Source organism: Pseudorca crassidens, chromosome 2 (genome assembly GCF_039906515.1).
Source record: "Pseudorca crassidens isolate mPseCra1 chromosome 2, mPseCra1.hap1, whole genome shotgun sequence".
In the NCBI taxonomy this organism is placed as follows: domain Eukaryota; kingdom Metazoa; phylum Chordata; class Mammalia; order Artiodactyla; family Delphinidae; genus Pseudorca; species Pseudorca crassidens.
In genome coordinates, this window is record NC_090297.1 from 116,784,671 (window position 1) to 116,803,004 (window position 18,334).

At 35.8% G+C, this 18,334-nt stretch overlaps 1 protein-coding gene across 1 annotated transcript in view; it reads left to right on the top strand.

Annotated features, from left to right (window-relative positions):
* Positions 1-18,334, top strand: part of ATF6 (activating transcription factor 6) — a 219,850-nt gene that overhangs the window by 11,079 nt on the left and 190,437 nt on the right. The window contains exons 2-7 of the mRNA XM_067728453.1: positions 53-117; positions 2,769-2,856; positions 4,816-4,922; positions 10,915-11,044; positions 11,637-11,840; positions 17,293-17,513. Of these exons, the coding sequence (XP_067584554.1) occupies positions 53-117; positions 2,769-2,856; positions 4,816-4,922; positions 10,915-11,044; positions 11,637-11,840; positions 17,293-17,513 (815 nt within the window). The remainder of the gene's footprint in view (positions 1-52; positions 118-2,768; positions 2,857-4,815; positions 4,923-10,914; positions 11,045-11,636; positions 11,841-17,292; positions 17,514-18,334) is intronic.

Consider the following 18,334-nt stretch of genomic DNA (forward strand, 5'->3'; position numbering starts at 1 on the left):
TGTCAAAACATTGAATTAACAGTAAATATCTATTCTTTTTTTTTGTCCAAAGATTCTGCCCTCTTTGCTGAACTTGGCTATGATGACCTGCAATTGGATGCGGCAAATGAAACTTATGTAAGTATTTATTAGAGGAGAAATGCTGAATAATGTGATATTTAATCTTTAATTATTGCAAGAAGATTTCAGGATAACACGTTTAGGCTAGTTATTTAAGTTTAAATAACTTTTAAGATTAAGTATGAAAGTTAGCAGCCATTTTGTAGTCAGTGAGTGTAGGATTGTAGAAATTGCATTGGTCTTGGTATGAGAAGACTTGTATTCTAAGTCTACCTTTGGCCCCAGGGTTTTTTTTTGTTTTTACAGATATTTTGCTGCATAAGGGAAACAGTGTGATGTTAAGGAGTATGTGTGTCATGGATCTAGTTAAGAGAACTTACCAACTTCCTTTTTTAAAGTTATGTATACTTAGTGTTGAAAGCTCTGAAACTTAGAAATGTCCTTATTTTTTGCCTTTGGGTGGTTAGAAGTATGCGTAAAAGCTATTATTACAGCACTTTAAGTTCTCAAAAATATTTTAGATTTTTTTTTCTTTTCTGGATTAGTATATGTGAAGCTGTTTGGCCTGAACTCTTACTTTGTCTTATTCTTTAATGGATGAGGTGCTTTTTGACTTGGGAAGTAGTTCAAGTGAACAGAGTGATTTTATATGCATATCAATCAGGTTGAATATTTATCACTTATTTTTTAAGCCCTTATTAAAAATAAAGCTTGCTTAGTGAGTTTAAGACAAAGAAAAAGTTTAAAAAATATCATGTGTTTCACTCCCTTCTATTGATTCATGGTAAAACAACTGCTAAATTATTCTTGTTTTACCATGAATCAATAGAAGGGAGTGAAACACATGATATTTTTTAAAATCAATGCATGAGGTTTTAGTGGTTTCATTTACTCTGTGAGATGCTTTACAGTGTTGTCTGTTGATTAAATTGGCTTTTAATATTGGCTGGTTGCTTAAGCAACTGGTATTTTTTCATAACCTCCAGAGCCTAACATCGTCAAGAAACAATATAGTAAATTTGAAAGATTCAGGGAAATATGATCCTGATTTTATAACTAACATTCTGTCACTCAATCTTTCAGTTCCTTAGTTTTTCTGATATAAAATAAGAGATTGGATTAAATGGTTTCAGACAGCCCATTCTAGCTTTAAAACTGTCATTCTTCTTTCACATGGCTGTGCAAGTTTCCCTTGAGAAGTCATTGAAGAACTAGAGTATATACGTACCAGTATGTTTTGCTTTACATAAAATGGGTCTGTGAAATTTCCAACCAGATAAAATTCTTATGCTGTAAAATGTATTTGACTTTTTTGTCTGAAGATTGAGTATGAATCATCCTCGAAGTAGGTCATGCCACTGTTGAACATGTTAAAAAGTATTGCGAGCACTCAGGCAAATATCCTTCCTCAGTTTACTTAGATTAAGAAAGTTTGAAGATTTTTCGTTGCTGAAAGTGTGGGGCTGCTTAATTTTTTGATAGCTAGATTCCAATATGAGAAAAAAGCAAAGGAGATTGATTTAAAAGGTGGTTCTTTCATAATTTAAGTAGTTTTTTCTTTTTTTTTTTATGTGAACTTTCACACATTCTCTTTATATAATTTGCAATAATATTTACTCAGTTTAGGGCAGTATAAGAAAAGTTTCCCTTCTCTCCTTCTGTTACATTCTCAATAAAAATAAACCACAGAATAGACATTTGAAATGATAATATTCTAGAAATTATTACCAAATTGTTGTTATTGATAACTAGATTAACCTTTACTTTTTTCCTGAGGCTTGCTTTCTTGCTGTTTTATTATCTGTCACATTAAGTTAATATTGACTACTTTTTAACTTTGTTGTACTGTTTATATATTAAGTTTACTTCTGTTCTTATCTCTGTAACCTTAAACATTTAAAATAGTTGTGGTACTGTCTTAATCTTAAACTCATATGAGGGCTCTGAAATCATGTGGCAGTTCTTCATTAATATATATGGTATAAGATGGTCATCCAGATGACCCAGAATATGATTATATTTAAATTTAAAAATTGTCATCTGAATGAAAGGAAACTAAGAGCCTCTCTAAGAAGTTTACTGACCCCTGTTTGAGAAACTTAGTTTTATCTTCTAGGATTAAAAAAAAATTTAGAAATTTGAAAAGTACAGAACAGTAAAAAAAAAATATAAAATTACCCATCCTCCTATGGATCTCTTCCTTCTCCCATAAGCATTTTAATATTTGGTATATTTGAAGTTTCAGTTACAGTCTCTTTATGATTCCTGCATGTCTTTTGGATACATCTGTATTCTTTCCCTTGTATACAGAGATGATATTGTAAATAGGCATTTGCTGTGACTTCTTTTCCTTAATGGCAATGGGAAAACTTATTTTGCTGGATCTCCTTTATGACAAAACACATATTTTGTGACTGTTGTAAAGGTCCATTTCCACTGAAAAGAATGAGACCAACTGAATCTTTCAGATAGATGTTGACTTCAATACCTCCTTCCTAGCTGTTACTACTGTGCTTAAAATAACTAAATTGGTTTATCTCTAAGCTATCCAAGATGTATTTTCAAGATGAACTAATTAACTTAGCAAGTTATTTTTACTAAGTTGGGTAATCACAATTATATTATTTATGGCAAATTGCATCTGTTAGTTTGATTTCTGGATGTATATATTTTAATCTTGTAATCTTTTGCTGATTTGAAACCTACAGGAAAATAATTTTGATAATCTTGATTTTGATTTTGATTTGATGCCTTGGGAGACAGGCATTTGGGACATCAACAATCAATTCTGTACAGGTAATGCTGTATTTCATTGATAAAAAATTTAAATGGGTCCATATTATTTTGTAGTTGGGTAATAGTCAAAATTAGGTGGAGTTACTGGGCCACTTTTGTAGGCCAAAAATTTCCAGGGACTACATTCTATTTTGGTGTAGCAAGGCATACATAAATTTCTTGCCAAAATAGATATAAAGAATTTCATAGTTATGTGTTAGTCACATAATGAATAAAAATTTTATTATTCAGAAATATTGATTTTGAATTATATGTAATATTCTCTAAGAGATTAACCTATCTGAGAATTAGACAGAATTTAGGGAATCAAAAGGAAGAAGCTTGGGATTATTAGAACCTAGGAACTTAGTGTAGGGGTCCCGTGTATACACATCTGAGGAGGAGGCCCTACCTGGCTAATGCTAGTATCTTTAAGGGGCCTAATGAGGTGGGTTTTAGGTGTGCTGAAAAAAGCTGGAACCTGGAGCAAACTGTCCCTTCTGGAATGAAGCTGATGGGAGGATGAAGAAATCCCTTCTTCCCTTCTACCTTTTAGTATCCTTCTAGTATCCCCTATGGACAGGACCTAAAAGGAAGCCAGCTGAGACATGTATTAATAATTTGCATCACAGACTATAGAAGATAGACTTAGAGCTGAGAGACAATGTGTAAATAACCAGCACATTTCCCCATCTAAATTGCAGCCCTCCCCACTGCTGCATTTCCTTTTCCCTTTCATTTTATGTATTTGTATATCTTGCTCAATTCCTGTCTTCCCTCACAGAATAAGAGCTACACGAGGCCAGTGTTCTGGTTCCTACCATTGTGTAACAAACTATTCTAAAACTTAGTGGCTTAAAACAATAACCATTTTATTAGGCTCCCAGAATCTGTGGGTTAGGCATTTGGACAGGATGCACCAGGAATTGCTTGTCTCTGCTCCATGGTGTCCAGACCTCATCTGGGAAGATTTGAAGGCTGAGGTAGCTTGACACTGGGGGCTAGAGTTACCTTAAGTTTTCTTCACTCACATGTCTGATGCCTGGTCTGGAATGACTTGAAGACTAGGACTGCCAACTTGAGTGCTTACATGTCACCTTTCTATATGGCCTGGCTTCCTCACAGCCTGGTGGTCTCATAGTAGTCAGACTTCAAAGGCTCAAATGTGAGTGTTTCAACACAAAAAATAGAAGCTGCATTGCCTAATGTAACACAGCCTTGGGATTCACATAGCATTACTTCCATACTCTGTCAATTGAAGAAGTCATAAGCCCACCTAGATTCAAACAGAGGAGGAAATAGTGGCTACTTCTTGATGGGGAAGTGGCAAAATCACATTATAGATCATGAGATATGGTAGATACTTTGCACCTAACTTTGGAGAACACAGTCTGCCACAGAGATTCTTCTCTTCCCCATTCCTACCGTGTTATAAATTTGACACCTAGGAACACCTAGGCTATAGTTACTCAGCACATTTTTAAAAATACATAGTTCAAAAGATAGGAACATTTTTGTGTTTTAATTGTATTGTCAAAAATGCTTTCCACAATAATTCTTTCCTGTTTCTTATGTTTTAAAATTATTTTGGGGGGAGGCTATAATTTTGCATATTGCATAATATTCAAAAGGTACAAAAAGTCTGTAGAGTAGAAAAGTGTCTCTTTTGGCTCTTGTCCCTCAGCCACCAAGTTCTGCTTCCCAGAGACAACCACTGTTATCAATTTCTTATGTTCATCCTTCAAGAGAGTTAATGCAGATGCTAGTAGTACAATAGTATACACATGTATAATTTATTACACAAACGGAAGCATACTAGATTTACTGTTTTCTGCTCTTGAATTTTCACTTGATGATATATTTTGGTGACCTTAGCTTCTATATCATTGAATTTTAAAAGCAGATTTTACCTTCTTTCTTATTCATTTCATTCTGAGTTTATATTGTTCAGTGGGAAAATTGTTGCCCCTTGTTTTTCAGTTAAAGATATTAAGGCAGAACCTCAGCCACTTTCTCCAGCCTCCTCAAGTTGTTCAGTCTCATCTCCTCAGTCAGTGGACTCTTATTCTTCGACTCAGCATGTTCCTGTAAGTAACCAGTCTTTTACAGTGATTTTGGTTACAGTGGAATCTGGAAAATATGTATGTGTGGGAGGCAGTTAACATTTATTAAGTGCTAATATAAGTCCTATTATCTCATTTAATCCTGAGGAAGCTGAATCTTGAGGAATGGCCTTGAGGGAGCTAGAAAGCTGTTAGTCTCTTTGGTTTTGCCCTCCTTCCCTTATGTTCTTGTCTTCATAATTTCATTGTTTCATTGCACCTTACCAGTACCCAATATTTTTTTTGTTTATTGACTTATTGTCTTTTCTCCCTGCTACCCTCTTTACTCCCCGTTAGAATATACATTCTTTGAGGACATGGAAGACTGTAAGATGGTCTGTTTCTGTAACTCCTTAGCCATGTAACCTAGAATGGTCTCCTTAGTTCAGGAAAGCCTAGTACTACCTTTTGAATGCGCTAATAAGGTTTTTTACAAAAGCACCTTAAAAATGCTTCTGCTCTTCATCTAGACAAAAGCTCTGAGGCCAGGAAAAGGAAGTACCAAAGGGCTTAGGTATTTTTTGGAATGGGGAAAGGAAAAAATATAAGAAGAAAAATTCAAATTACTGTTTCAGTGAATTATATCTGCTGGAAATGGAGGTATCTTCATTCTGGCATAATTTCCATATAGTCAGTTACTAAATCCTGATGATTCTATCCACTTAGTATCTCTAAGATTCATCTTCTCCACACACACCAGGCCATCGTCACCTCATCTGGATTAAGGCAATAGAATTTTGACTGGTCTCTCTGCCTCCTAACTCCCCAAACCTTTCTTAGCAGAGGAATCTTCAAAGAGAAATTTTTCAAAATCACAAATTTGATTGTGCCAGTTTTTTGCTTAAAACCTTCCCAACTCTTACAAGGACAAAATTTAAATTGCCAGTGTACTAGGCCCTCCATGTTCTGGCTCCTGTTTACCTTTCCAGTCTTGTTTCTCACTATCCTTCCTGTTCCTACCTTCACACTCCCCTTGGGTTTAACCCTGAGAGCTCCTGTGTGCTCCAGTCATTCAACAACTGTGCCAGGAACTGTGCCAAACACCGTCCATGGACAAGAGCAGCGAGATCTCTGCTCTTACCATTTTAGGTTTTTGTACATGCTCTTCCTTCTGCCTGAAATAGCCTCATTTTCTTTCTTCTTTGAAAACTCCTATTCATCCTTAAGTCCCGGTTCAAAAATTACTTTCTCTATGAAGCTTTTCTCTGATTGCCGCTCTTGGCAGTTCTCTGTGGTCCCACAGTTTCTCCAATGATGTAATTTTAAAAACTTAATTTACTTTTGAAGTCAAAAGTATTAATATATAACAAGATATATCCACAGAAGCCTGATTTCTGTCCTATTCTTTCCTTTCCATCCTTTCTTACACAAAAGGTAGCATACTACATACCCTGCTCTGCACCTTGCTTATTTAACTTAGAGGTAACTCCAATTTCAGGATATAGAATCTTTCTCATTCCCTTTTATGGCTGCATAGTGTTCCACTGTGTGACTATATTATACTTTATTCAGTGATTTCCTTATTGATGAACACTTGTGGTGTTTTTGGTCTTTTCTGGACTCAAATAATGCTGTAATAAATAACTATGTACATAAGTAACTTCATATTTTTGCCAGGATATCTTGGCAGAGATATCCGGTTATACTCCTAAAGAGAGATAGCTGAGATCGGGGTGAATACTTTTTTAATGTTACTGTTTATTGCCAGATTTCCCTCCACAGGTTGTACGGTTGTATATTCTGACCAGCAGTATGTAAGAGGGCCAGTTTTCCCTTCGTCATTACACAGCATGTTTTGTTTTCTATTTCTTTTATTATAAGTGTGGTTAAACATCCTTTTGTATATTTCATATGTCTAAGGCCTATTTGCATTTCTTTTTATGAACAGTTCAAATTTTTGTCCACTTTTCTATTGGATTGTATTGGTCTTTTTCTCTTCAATTTTTAAAGTGTTTTATTACATATTAGGATTATTAGTGTGTAGTTTGTGAAATAAGTTACAAGTGTTTTTCTCCAATTTGTCATTTGTCCTTAAGCTTTATTTTTGGTGTTTATTTTCTCCATAGCTGAATTATCAATCTTCTATTGCTTTTTGTTGTTGTTGCTCAAAGGAGGGTTTTCACCACTCATAGGTTATAATATTTTTATTCTTGTTTTCTTGCTTATATTAACTTTTTGTTTTGAAAAACCTTAAACTTATAGAAATATTACAAGTACATTACAAAGAACTTTTTTTTTCCTCAACCATTTGAGAGTAAGTTGCCAACATCATGCCTTGTCACCCCCAAATACTTCAGTGTCTACTTCCTACAAGCAAGGATATGTCTTCTAGCCACAATAAAACAATTAAAATCAGGAAATAAATGTTTATACCATACTATCATCTAATCTTCAATTCCCATTTAGATTGCACCAGTTGTCCCAAAGATGTCCTTTAGTGAGCGGAAGGATCTAGTTTAGAATCACGCATTGCATTTGATTGTCTTGTCTCTTTAATCTCCTTCAGTTGAAACAGTTCATTCTTCCTTGACATTCATGACCTTGTCACTTTTGGAGATTAAAGACATTATTTTGTAGAATGTCCTTCAGTTGGGTTTGCCTGATGTTTCTTCAGGATGAGATTCAGGTTTTGTATTTGTGGCAGGAATATCACAGAAGTGATGCTGTGTCTGTCTCATTTACTTTTGATGTGATGGCACACAATTTTCATTTGTCCTGTTACTGATGAGGTTCACTCTGTTCATTTGATTAAGGTGGTGTCTGCCAGGCTATTCCACTGTGAAGTTGCTCTTTCTTCCTTTGCCCAAAATAAGTATTTTATGAGGAGGTACTTTAAAACTATGTAAAAATAACCTGTTTCTCATCAGACTTTAAATTTATTCATTTATTTGTTTATATCAGTATGGACTCATGGTTTCCTAGTTTATTCAACAGATTATAACCCATTACTATAATTATTTATTCTGATTCTTATGTTATCCTGGATTTGGCCAGTGCAGGTCCCTTCACACTGACTCCTGTGTCCTGGGCATTGACACCTGCGTCAAGCTGACCCAATATGAGCAGGGTAATCTGCTGTGACTCCCTGTGCTGGGCTGCCTGCCCCTACCTCCTCTCCTTAGACTCTGATACTCCACCAGCCTGCCTCTCTGCATGGATGCTGGTCTTGCACTGCTCCATCTAGTGGCCTTAGGATCAAATTATTCAGGAAGTAATAGTTTCTGAGTGACTGTTAATACATATTTTTCATAAGGTTTTATTTTAAATATTTAGATCTCTGATCCATTTGGAGTTATCTTGGTTTATGATGTGAAATACGAATCCAAGTTTTTTGTTTTCCCAAATGACTATCAGAAGGATTGTTCCAGTACCATTTATTAAATCAATTCGTTTTTTAAAAAAAGAATTTTATTTATTTATTTATTTTTGGCTGCGTTGAGTCTTAGGTGCTGCGCACAGGCTTTCTCTAGTTGTGGCGAGCAGGGGCTACTCTTTGTTGCGGTGCGCAGGCTTCTCATTGTGGTGGCTTCTCGTTGCGGAGCATGGGCTCTAGGCGCACGGTCTTCAGTAGTTGTGGCATGCAAGCTCAGTAGTTGTGGCTTATGGACTCTAGAGCGCAGGCTCAGTAGCTGTGGCGTATGGGCTTAGTTGCTCCGTGGCATGTGGGATCTTCCCAGGTCAGGGCTTGAACCCATGTCCCCGGCATTGGCAGGTGGATTCTTTTTTTTTTTCCCTTTTTTTTTTTTTTTTGCGGTACGCGGGTCTCTCAGTGTTGTGGCCTCTCCCATTGCGGAGCACAGGCTCCAGACGCGCAGGCTCAGTGGCCATGGCTCACGGGCCCAGCCGCTCTGCGGCATGTGGGCTCTTCCCGGACCGGGGCACGAACCCGTGTCCCCTGCATCGGCAGGCGGACTCTCAACCACTGCGCCACCATGGAAGCCCTCTAAGTGATTATTAATACAATATTTTCATAGTGAAAATTTTGTTAGTTGGTTCTTAAATGTGTTCCAAGTAGACAGCATATCACCTTGCAAACAAAGGCACTTCTGTTTCTTCTATTTTAGTATTTATTCCTTTTATTTCATTTTCTAGTATAATTATGTCTGCTAGAATTACAGAAAAAGCAATTATTTCTTTCTTGTCCTGACTTTAATGGCAAAGCATTTAGTATTTTACCATTAAGTATGACTTTGGCTATACAATTATGCATAGCTTTTTTTTTAATGTTAAGAAAATGTCCCTCCAGTCCTTATTTTTTAGGACTTTTATGAGGAATCTTTGCTGAATTTTATCAGATGCCTTGTAAGCATCTAAGGCTATGAAGATAATCATTTCCTCCTGTGTTATCTCATAGTCTTTGTTTTTTTCCAAATATATTATTGTTATAATATACTCTGTAAGGTTCATACAGCCCCGCTTATGGCTACATGCTGAATAGGTGTTGAGGATGAATGAATGAAACAATTCTCATTCTCACCAGCATTACTGAGAATGACCATTTCTCCCATATGCTCTTTCAGGTCATTTTAACTTTTTCTTATCTGATGATTTAAAAAAAAAAGATTTTCTTTTAAATTTGCCTTTGGATACTCTTTGCATTTCCTTTTCAATGAAATGGTGGTTTCTTTCCTTTACCTATTTTTGGCAAATATTTTCTCCCCATATGTATCTTTTAACTTTATGTTCTGTTTTTTTCTTATAAAATATTTTAATTATTATTTGTTCAAATCTATTTCTTCTTCCTTTATGGCTTCTGGCTTTTTTGAGGTAAGGGAGCCTACATCATGCTGAGAGTAAACAAGTATTCTCTTAATTCTTCTTTCAGTAATCTTATAGATTCTTTTGAAGATGGTATGATGTATGTATTTACGTACTCGTGCCCATTCCATTATTATACATAACATCTTTTTCTCTTGGAATTGAAATGCTACTTTTATCCTATGTTAAGCTTCTTTATTCTAACAAAATGAGACAGATCCACTGAATATTAAAAGACTTTTAGAAAATATTAATATTTATATATCTGTATTTTTTTAAAAAAATTATTTATTATTTTTTAAAATATTATTTTTGTATACTGCATCGGGTCTTAGTTGTGGCACACAGGGTCTTCATTGAGGCATGCGGGATCTTTCATTGTGGCGCGAAGACTTTTTGTTGCCGCGCGCGGGCTTCTTTCTAGTTGTGGTGTGCAGGGTCCAGGGTGTGTGGGCTCTGTAGTTGTGGCACCCAGGTTCCAGAGCGTGTGGGCTCTGTAGTTTGCGGCACACAAGCTCACTAGTTGAGGCGTGTGAGCTCAGTAGTTGTGGCGCATGGGCTTAGTTGCCCTGCAGCGTGTGGGATCTTAGTTTCCCAACCAGGGATCGAACCTATGTCCCCTGCTTTGTAAGGCGGATTCTTTACCACTGGACCACCAGGGAAGTCCCTCTGTATTATTAGTTTACCCATTAAATAAAATAAAATAGCCCTGCTCCTTTCAGTGTTTTTCTTTCAAAACATTCGGGACAAAGGCAGTGTTAAGAAATAGAAAAGGATACAAATAGTGAGAATTATTTGCTTTTGAGATTCCTGTAAGACAGAATAAGAGATGGTGGGGGAAAGATACTAGCATTTTAACTGTAACTCTATAATGATACTAAATGTTTGTATGACTAGGAACAAGTAAAATATAAAGTTTGTGGGAGAAAATATAGAAGCAGATCAGATCAGTGATTCATATCTTTCATATAAGAGGATGAAATAGACATACTTCATTTTTAGTTATTTTTCCTTTAGTGTAGATGGATAATGTTGATTTATCCATCATCTCTTAGTACTTTATATATAGATATAGTTCTAATATATCACACCTTTGCCTTGAAGTTGTCTTGAAGTGTTTCTCTGTTTATGTATAGATCTTGCCTCTCTTTCTAAGCAATTTTCTGCTCAAGGATAGTATTCTTCTACATGAATTTGTTTGTGTTTTATTTTGCTACAGGAGGAGTTGGATTTGTCTTCTACTTCCCAGATGTCTCCCTTTTCCTTATATGGTGAAAGCTTTAATAGTCCCTCCTCAGCAGAGCCACTGAAGGAAGACAAGCCCATCATTAGTCCTAAGAGCAAAACTGGTATTACTCCATCTCCTAACTTCTGTTATCTCTATTTTAGACTGAGCTTAGGCTCCATTTCTTAAAAGAAAATGTTGGATTAAGTGTATGTTTATTAAGCTGGCTTGCTGTTTTTAAATTAGTGGACCTGTTTTGTTTGTTGTGGATGATTAATGTGGAGAGGAAAGGGAAGAAATAATCTTCTTTGGTTGTTTTTGTCTTTATAGGTGAATGATACTTTAAATAGATTTAGGGCCCCACCATCTTCAGGAGAAATTTCAAAGTTTCAGTTAAAGATATTGAATGTGAGGGCCACTTGGCTGTGACATTTGTTAACCTTATTCACCGCGATGCTTTATTCAGGGGTTTTAGCTATTCTTCTTTACTGGTTCACGTGTCCCTGCGGCAAAGCTGCAGCTTGGTCAAAAAGGAAGACCTCAGATTGAGGACTTTTCTTCAGTCCATTAAGATATAGAGTGGCTATGCTTAAACTTCAGTAAGGGTAGTCAGAGGTCAAGAAAATGTTTAGGGAAAGGTGTATAATAGAATCTCCTTTCTAGGATTTGCTTAATTGCCCTTAAACTGATTTGTGGTTTGTTTGGTTTTTCTCCAGAAAATGGACTGACTCCAAAGAAAAAAATTCAGATGAGTTCAAAACCTTCAATTCAGCCCAAGCCTTTATTACTTCCAGCAGCACCCAAGACTCAAACAAACCCCAGCGTTCCAGCAAAAACCATCATTATTCAAACACTGCCAACACTTACGCCATTGGCGAAGCAGCAGCCAATTATCAGTATACATCCTGCACCCACTAAAGGTACCTGAATGGAATTTGAGGCTGTGTGTGTTTAATTGGAGGGCACTGAGGCTTGTGTCATATGACTTGTTTTAATTCAGGGTATAATTTCTGAGCACATGCTGTGTGTCAAGAATTGTCCTTGGTTCTGAGGATGTTGTAGAGATGTGGTTCCTATCGTAACAAGGGAGATAGCTATCAAGGTTATTTACATCTGATAGTTCTTTTTTCTCACAGTTTTAATTATGAAAGCGCCTGTCTCTAAGGCTTGTGGTTTTATATAACCACTTGTAACGAAGAAGAAAATCTGGGAAACTTTTTCGGTGTCATTTTATTCTGAGATTTTTGTGTCCATGAACTTTTTTGTTTTAAAGGAGAAGTCAGTATTTAAAATAATATGGTCCATTTCAGGTCTAATAGGTGTGTTTTGGCAATAGAGTCAGATAATCTCTGAGGAGGCAGCGCTGTTTAGTAACATGATCTTGTATGGGGCATTAAGAAGAAACCTGAAACTGTCAAGTAGCTAAGAATGTGTGTTTCTATATTTTGTCCACTAGATGGCCTCCCATAGTTGATTCTGCAAGAAGCTGAGGTCTATAGTGAAAGTTCAAGTTTGAGGATTTGGTACTATTCAGATATAAGAATCATTTGCACATAGAGATCTCTTGGGAAGATTATTCATCATTGTACTTATACTGATATGTGTACACATGACTAAATGGAAACTTGCACAGCGTTCTTTCCCTGGATTTAGCTTGTTGGCGCCAAGTAGGACTGGGGTCAATGGGGAATGGGTTGTAAATAAATACCCAGTGTTACACTTATGGCTGTATTTCCAGCTATGGATTGTTAGCTCATTTCTTTGGAGCATGGTTTTAATGAGGGCAACGTCATAAATTTGATTTCCAGGTACTCTGTTATCTTTGTTCTGTTCCATGGTCATAGACAATACGACATTGATAAAAAGAACTAGGTGAGAGACTGGATGGATCCGTGAAAATCCACCAATCCCTACCAAAAAAACTCCAACCAAACAAACCTGAAATACCTGCCCTCTTAGGACAGGGTGAAAACTACTGCCTTTTTCCTGTGAAAAATAGCAGTCCTGTAGAATGGGTATTCTTGTGGCCTGTGAATGGATGTTAAGTGTTCATAAACCCCTTGAAATAAAATGCGAGATTTAGTGTATGTTATTTGTGGATTTTTCTAGGGATAGTCTCCAAAACTTTCATCAGGATCTCAAAAGGGTCTGTGTTTTCCCAAAGGCTGAGAATCTAAACTTGTGAAGAACTTCATTATAGTTCCCATAAGCTGTTAAAACACATGTATAAAAAGTAAAAGTTTGATATTAATATGACCAGTATGTAAAGCAAGGGGTGTTTGTGAGAATTTGCTCTTAGCAGACCATTGGCTATGTTTGAATGATAGAAGTTCCTACCTATAGCAAGAAGAGAAACTTCTCTGAGCAGTTTATCAGTTTTAGAAACCTGAATCATACATTATTCAGAACTTCAGTGCTTTCCCGTTATCTGAAGACAGTTTTATTTTGGGGGAGCATATGCTAATATAGGGCACTTGTCTGTTTTTATAGTACAATCTGGAGAGGTATATTGTAATAACATATAGATTTAAGTGTATATCTTCCATTTATTTGAAAATGGGGAGGGAAGAAGAGAAATATAGGAAAGGCATTTTACAGTTAATGTAAGTATCAGCAGTAAATATTTTGCCATTAAAAAAGAAGTAATTCTTACAGGATTAAGTTCAAATTCTCTGGCTTGGAATGTAAAACCCTTCATGGTTTGGCTCCAGTTTAGTTTTCTAACTTTACCTTATAATAACTCTCCTTTCTATAAATCTTTTAGTTCAACTTATCTGGCCATTGTCCCTTAAATTTTCTTTTTTTTCCTCATTTCTTGACATGCCATTCTATCTGCCTGAAACAGCTTCTGCCTACTTCTACATCTAAGTCCTATACATCCATTAAGACTTGCACAAGTAGTGCAGGTGAGAGATGATGAAAGCCTGGAATATCAATGAAAATGAAGAGCCAGGATAGACAGTAGAGATGTTAAAAAGTGTAGAATCACAGGGCTTGGTCATTAGGTCATGTGAAAGGGGGATGGAGGATAGAGAGGAAGGTATCCTGTCTTGGACTTTTTGGGTAGATAGTGGTAACAAATCATTGAAATGGAGGATAGAGGTAAAGTAACTTGTTCTAGGTCATTCTACTAGTGAGCAGTAGAGTCAGAACTTGAGCCCAGGTGGTCTGGCTCAGTCTGTGTAATTAATCACTGTAGTATATTGCCTCTAAAAGAATGCAGAGATGTGGTATTTGATCTCAAGAATTCTAATTGGGGAGTTAACAAATTTATATCAACAGTTAAATAACAGTAACTGTGAGAACTAATGAATTGATAATACATGCAATACCCTTATAGAAGCTATTATTATACATAAAAGGAGGTTAATAGTAATTAATAATAATAAAAATAATTAATACTAGCTAACATTTAAGCTCTTATTACGTGCCAGACACTGTTCTAAGTGCTTAAGTGCGTTATCTTATTGAATCCTTACATCAACTCTGTGAGGATAGGTACTATTATTATCATCTCCATTTTATAGATGAGAAAATTAATACACAGAGAAATTTACTGTCACACAGCCATACTATTTTAGACAAAGCAGGCATTCAATAACTGTTTGATATAAAGTTTGAAGTCTTTGAAGGTAACTGAAAAGGAAGAAACTGACTATCACTATCAGTGAGCCATACATAGTCAAAAGTATCCAGCATTGAAACCAGCCGTGGTCCATTAAGGGGGATTTGTGTGTAATGCCAAAGAGGGTTTTGAGCATGCTGAAAGGGATAAACAGCCTTTTGGTATGTCCTTTTTAACTGCTTCCACACTAGGAACAGTAGTAACTATGTTCAGCTGCTAACTATTTAGGACCCGAAACAGTCCTTTGCACTGCATTTTGTGAGCTGGTGGGCATCTAGCATGTCAGGTTTAGCAAGTCACCTTGAACACATTGTCATGGAAATTTAGTTGTTTCTCCACATTTTGTCTTGAACCCAAACATGCCTAGTATTTTTATAGGATCTTTGATTTAGGTGCTCAATAATTTGAGGTTAGTTAGGCATTCTGGGATGAAAGGGCCTGATGTGCATTTTGGAAAAAAAAGGAGGCATCAGTGGCCTGGTAGGACTTGGAGCCACATTTGGTACGCAGACCTTGACTTGATATTGCTCCATCTCCCTCGCTCCGTGTTGCAGTTCTTTCAGCAACGAGATGGTGATAACCAGACACTGGATACTACAGACTTGGATTATTTTTCTCAATTAGTTTTAAGAAATATTACAAAGCTATCTTTATGTGTTAACTGCTAATACTTTAAATGGGTAACTGGAGCTAGAAGTAGGATCCTTTCTTTGAAATGACTTAATTCTTTATGTTTACCACCTTCTCTGTTCTTTGGAATAATCCCACAATTCATTGAACATTTTTTAGTTTTTCAGGGTCTTTTTATCATAATTTTTAAACTCAAGATACGGAACACTACTTCTGATAATGCTCTTCTCAAAGTATTGGTTTAAGTCAGTGGTTCTCAACCTGTAGACAGTGGGCCCTGAGATACGTGTGGTTGGAGTAGTAGTAACATTTGGCTTTTGCAGGGCATCTGCAAATCCATATTTTCTGTAGACTGAATAAATAATTTGTTTCATATATCTTTGTACTGATGTACAAAGAAGTTATACTTCTGATTACTCAACTCCAAATTCATTTAAAATCATTACTAAATTCTTAATAGCCTTTTCTCATCACATATTTTCTCAATCCGCAGAAACTGAAAGGACAGCCATGATCATCTTGGGTGACCATGATATTTTTGCTATTAAAGAAGGGTCTTTATATTCAGGGTGGGAACCCTTGGTTTAAGTTTTACATTCTGATGAGTATGTCTTTTCATAGTACCAGATTGACTGTAATATCTCAATAAGTGTAATTTAAAAACTTAATATTTACTATTTAAATAAATATGCTATTTATTTTACTTATAAATTTTCTTTTTTGGACGCGCTACATGGCTTACGGGATCTTAGTTCCCTGACCAGGGATTGAACCCGGGCCCTCAGCACTGAAAGCACAGAGTCCTAACTACTGGACTGCCAGGGAATTCCCTGTTAATTATTTTTATTTGAATATTTGGCATAAGCAAATATATATCTGCTTATGAGCCATTTCTGTATTTTATGTTTTCATTTCATAAAATAAATTATGCCGGGGAAAATTAGAAGATAAAAATATTTAGTGATCATTTACGCTCAAGTAAATTGTATATATTACAAATCTGTGAGATTATTTTTAGGTCTTTCTTACTAATTTACCTGGGATAAAATGCTATGAATTAAATCCTAGTTTTCGTATGCTTTCTGAGGCCTTCTGAAACATAAAGACTTTGATTTTATACAAGTGATTTTTTTTTTTTAAGCTAAGACATATTCTTAACAAACAGGTGTTCTGAAGCGTCATTTTGATTTTTAGATTCCTTGATCCTTTGAAATACTGAGCTGAGTTTTACATGGATCATGTTACACTGTCTGAAAGTATAGTATGTTTTTTTTCCCTTAAAGAAGAGTATAAATATACTATATGAAATTTTAGTTGCCAGTTACTTTAGTACCTTTATTTTGCTAAATGGGCTCAAGCAGCCGTGGATGTTAGGTGAGGCTTTCAACACCTTATAAAACTGGCCAGATCTGAAAGCAAATACTCAGCAGGCAAGTAAAAATTTTCATAGACCAGTGTTATGAGTTGTATGAGCCTTCTTTAGGTTAATGATACTAATTTTCCTCAGATTAGTGTAATTTTAAAATAAGGTTAAATGTAAAGATTGAGAAAAGATTTGTAGACCATTTTGGTGGGTAGGGGAGTCAATATTATCTGCAGACTATTTTAAAGTACAGGTTTACGTTTCCCATGTTAGCTAAGTGGTTTTAACATTTTTGATATTTGTAGCCTCAGGTTCTTCCAGGTATTGAGTAACTGAATCTCTGTCATATATTTTTGGTGTTATATGTATTTCTAAAATATATGATTCTATGTTCAGAATAGAAGGTTTGATATTAGTAATATGATAAATACTTTTAGCACTAATAAATTTCAGAGGTTAATACTTAGAGAAACCTATGTATAACTTAGCAAATTTGATGTGTGTTAGCTGAAAAAAAGTGTGGAAATACGTTAATGATAACTTCAAAGAGAATGAATTTAGTCAGTTTCATTAAAAACACAACAAAAGTCAGTATGAATGTGTGCTGCTATTGATTGTGTTTTAATTGGTGGTTTCACATCCCTCCGTTTGGTCTTACCTATTATATCTGCAGAAGAGACCTAAATGTTGAATAGCTTCTCCTGCCACAGTAGTTATGCACCCTCTGATTCCTTTTCTTTTTTCTCTACTGCAGGTCAGACAGTGGTGCTCTCTCAGCCTACCATGGTACAACTCCAGGCACCTGGAGTTCTGTCCCCTCCTCAACCAGTCCTTGCTGTCGCTGGGGCAACCACACAGCTACCTAATCACGTGGTGAACGTGGTACCAGCCCCAGTGGCAAATAGCCCAGTGAATGGAAAACTTTCTGTGACTAAACCTGTCCTACAAAGTACCATGAGAAGTGTGGGTTCAGATGTAAGTTTTGAAGCTTAGTGCTTTTTTAATGCCTGATTTAAAAAATGAAAACAAAAAAAAGAACGAAACACTTTTTTGTTTTTTAAAGTTTGTTATATTGTGTCAAATGTGCTGAAATTGCAGATCCAGTCTTTGGTGGAAAATTAGGGTAAGGCTTATTATGTTAGAATCTAAGTGAAAAGGTTTAAAAAAAGTCTGAAGTGGTTTGACGAAAAGAGAAGTAGGCATACCTCCCTCTTCTTTAATTCCTTCTTTTGAACCTTTTCATCACATTCCTCCAGACGGTCACCCCCAACTCAATCATACACTAGTATTTTACAGGATTCTTTCATGTTTCCTGATTGAAATGTTTTTGGCAACTCCCCAGATAAGAGTCTGTAGACTGCTTTTTAGTCAGGGTTTATATTTATCTTCTCTCTTGACTTATTGAAGGGTTTTCACCACTGCTTAATGACAACTTGCTATTAGGAATTCTGTTTCTTAATGATTATTTAGTTTTTCCCCATCTTTGCAAAACTTCAAAATTTCTGTTGTAGGGACTTCTTGTAATTTATGAATCACAGAAAGTTTCCTAAGATCTGTCACAATCTAGAACTGGTTATAGTACTTGCCAGCTAACTCTTGCTTTCTTTAAAAGTGATACAAAATACCTCATGTTATGTATTAAATAGTAGTTGAACGTTATGGTCCTAAAGTTAAATGAAAGTTAAATAATCAGTCTAAAAGTGGGTTCTCTAAAATTGTGGTTGTTAATATTGCTACTCCACCTTTTCTTTAGGTATTGCAAAGTACTTTTAAAATCCTGTGAGTTATGTAAGGTT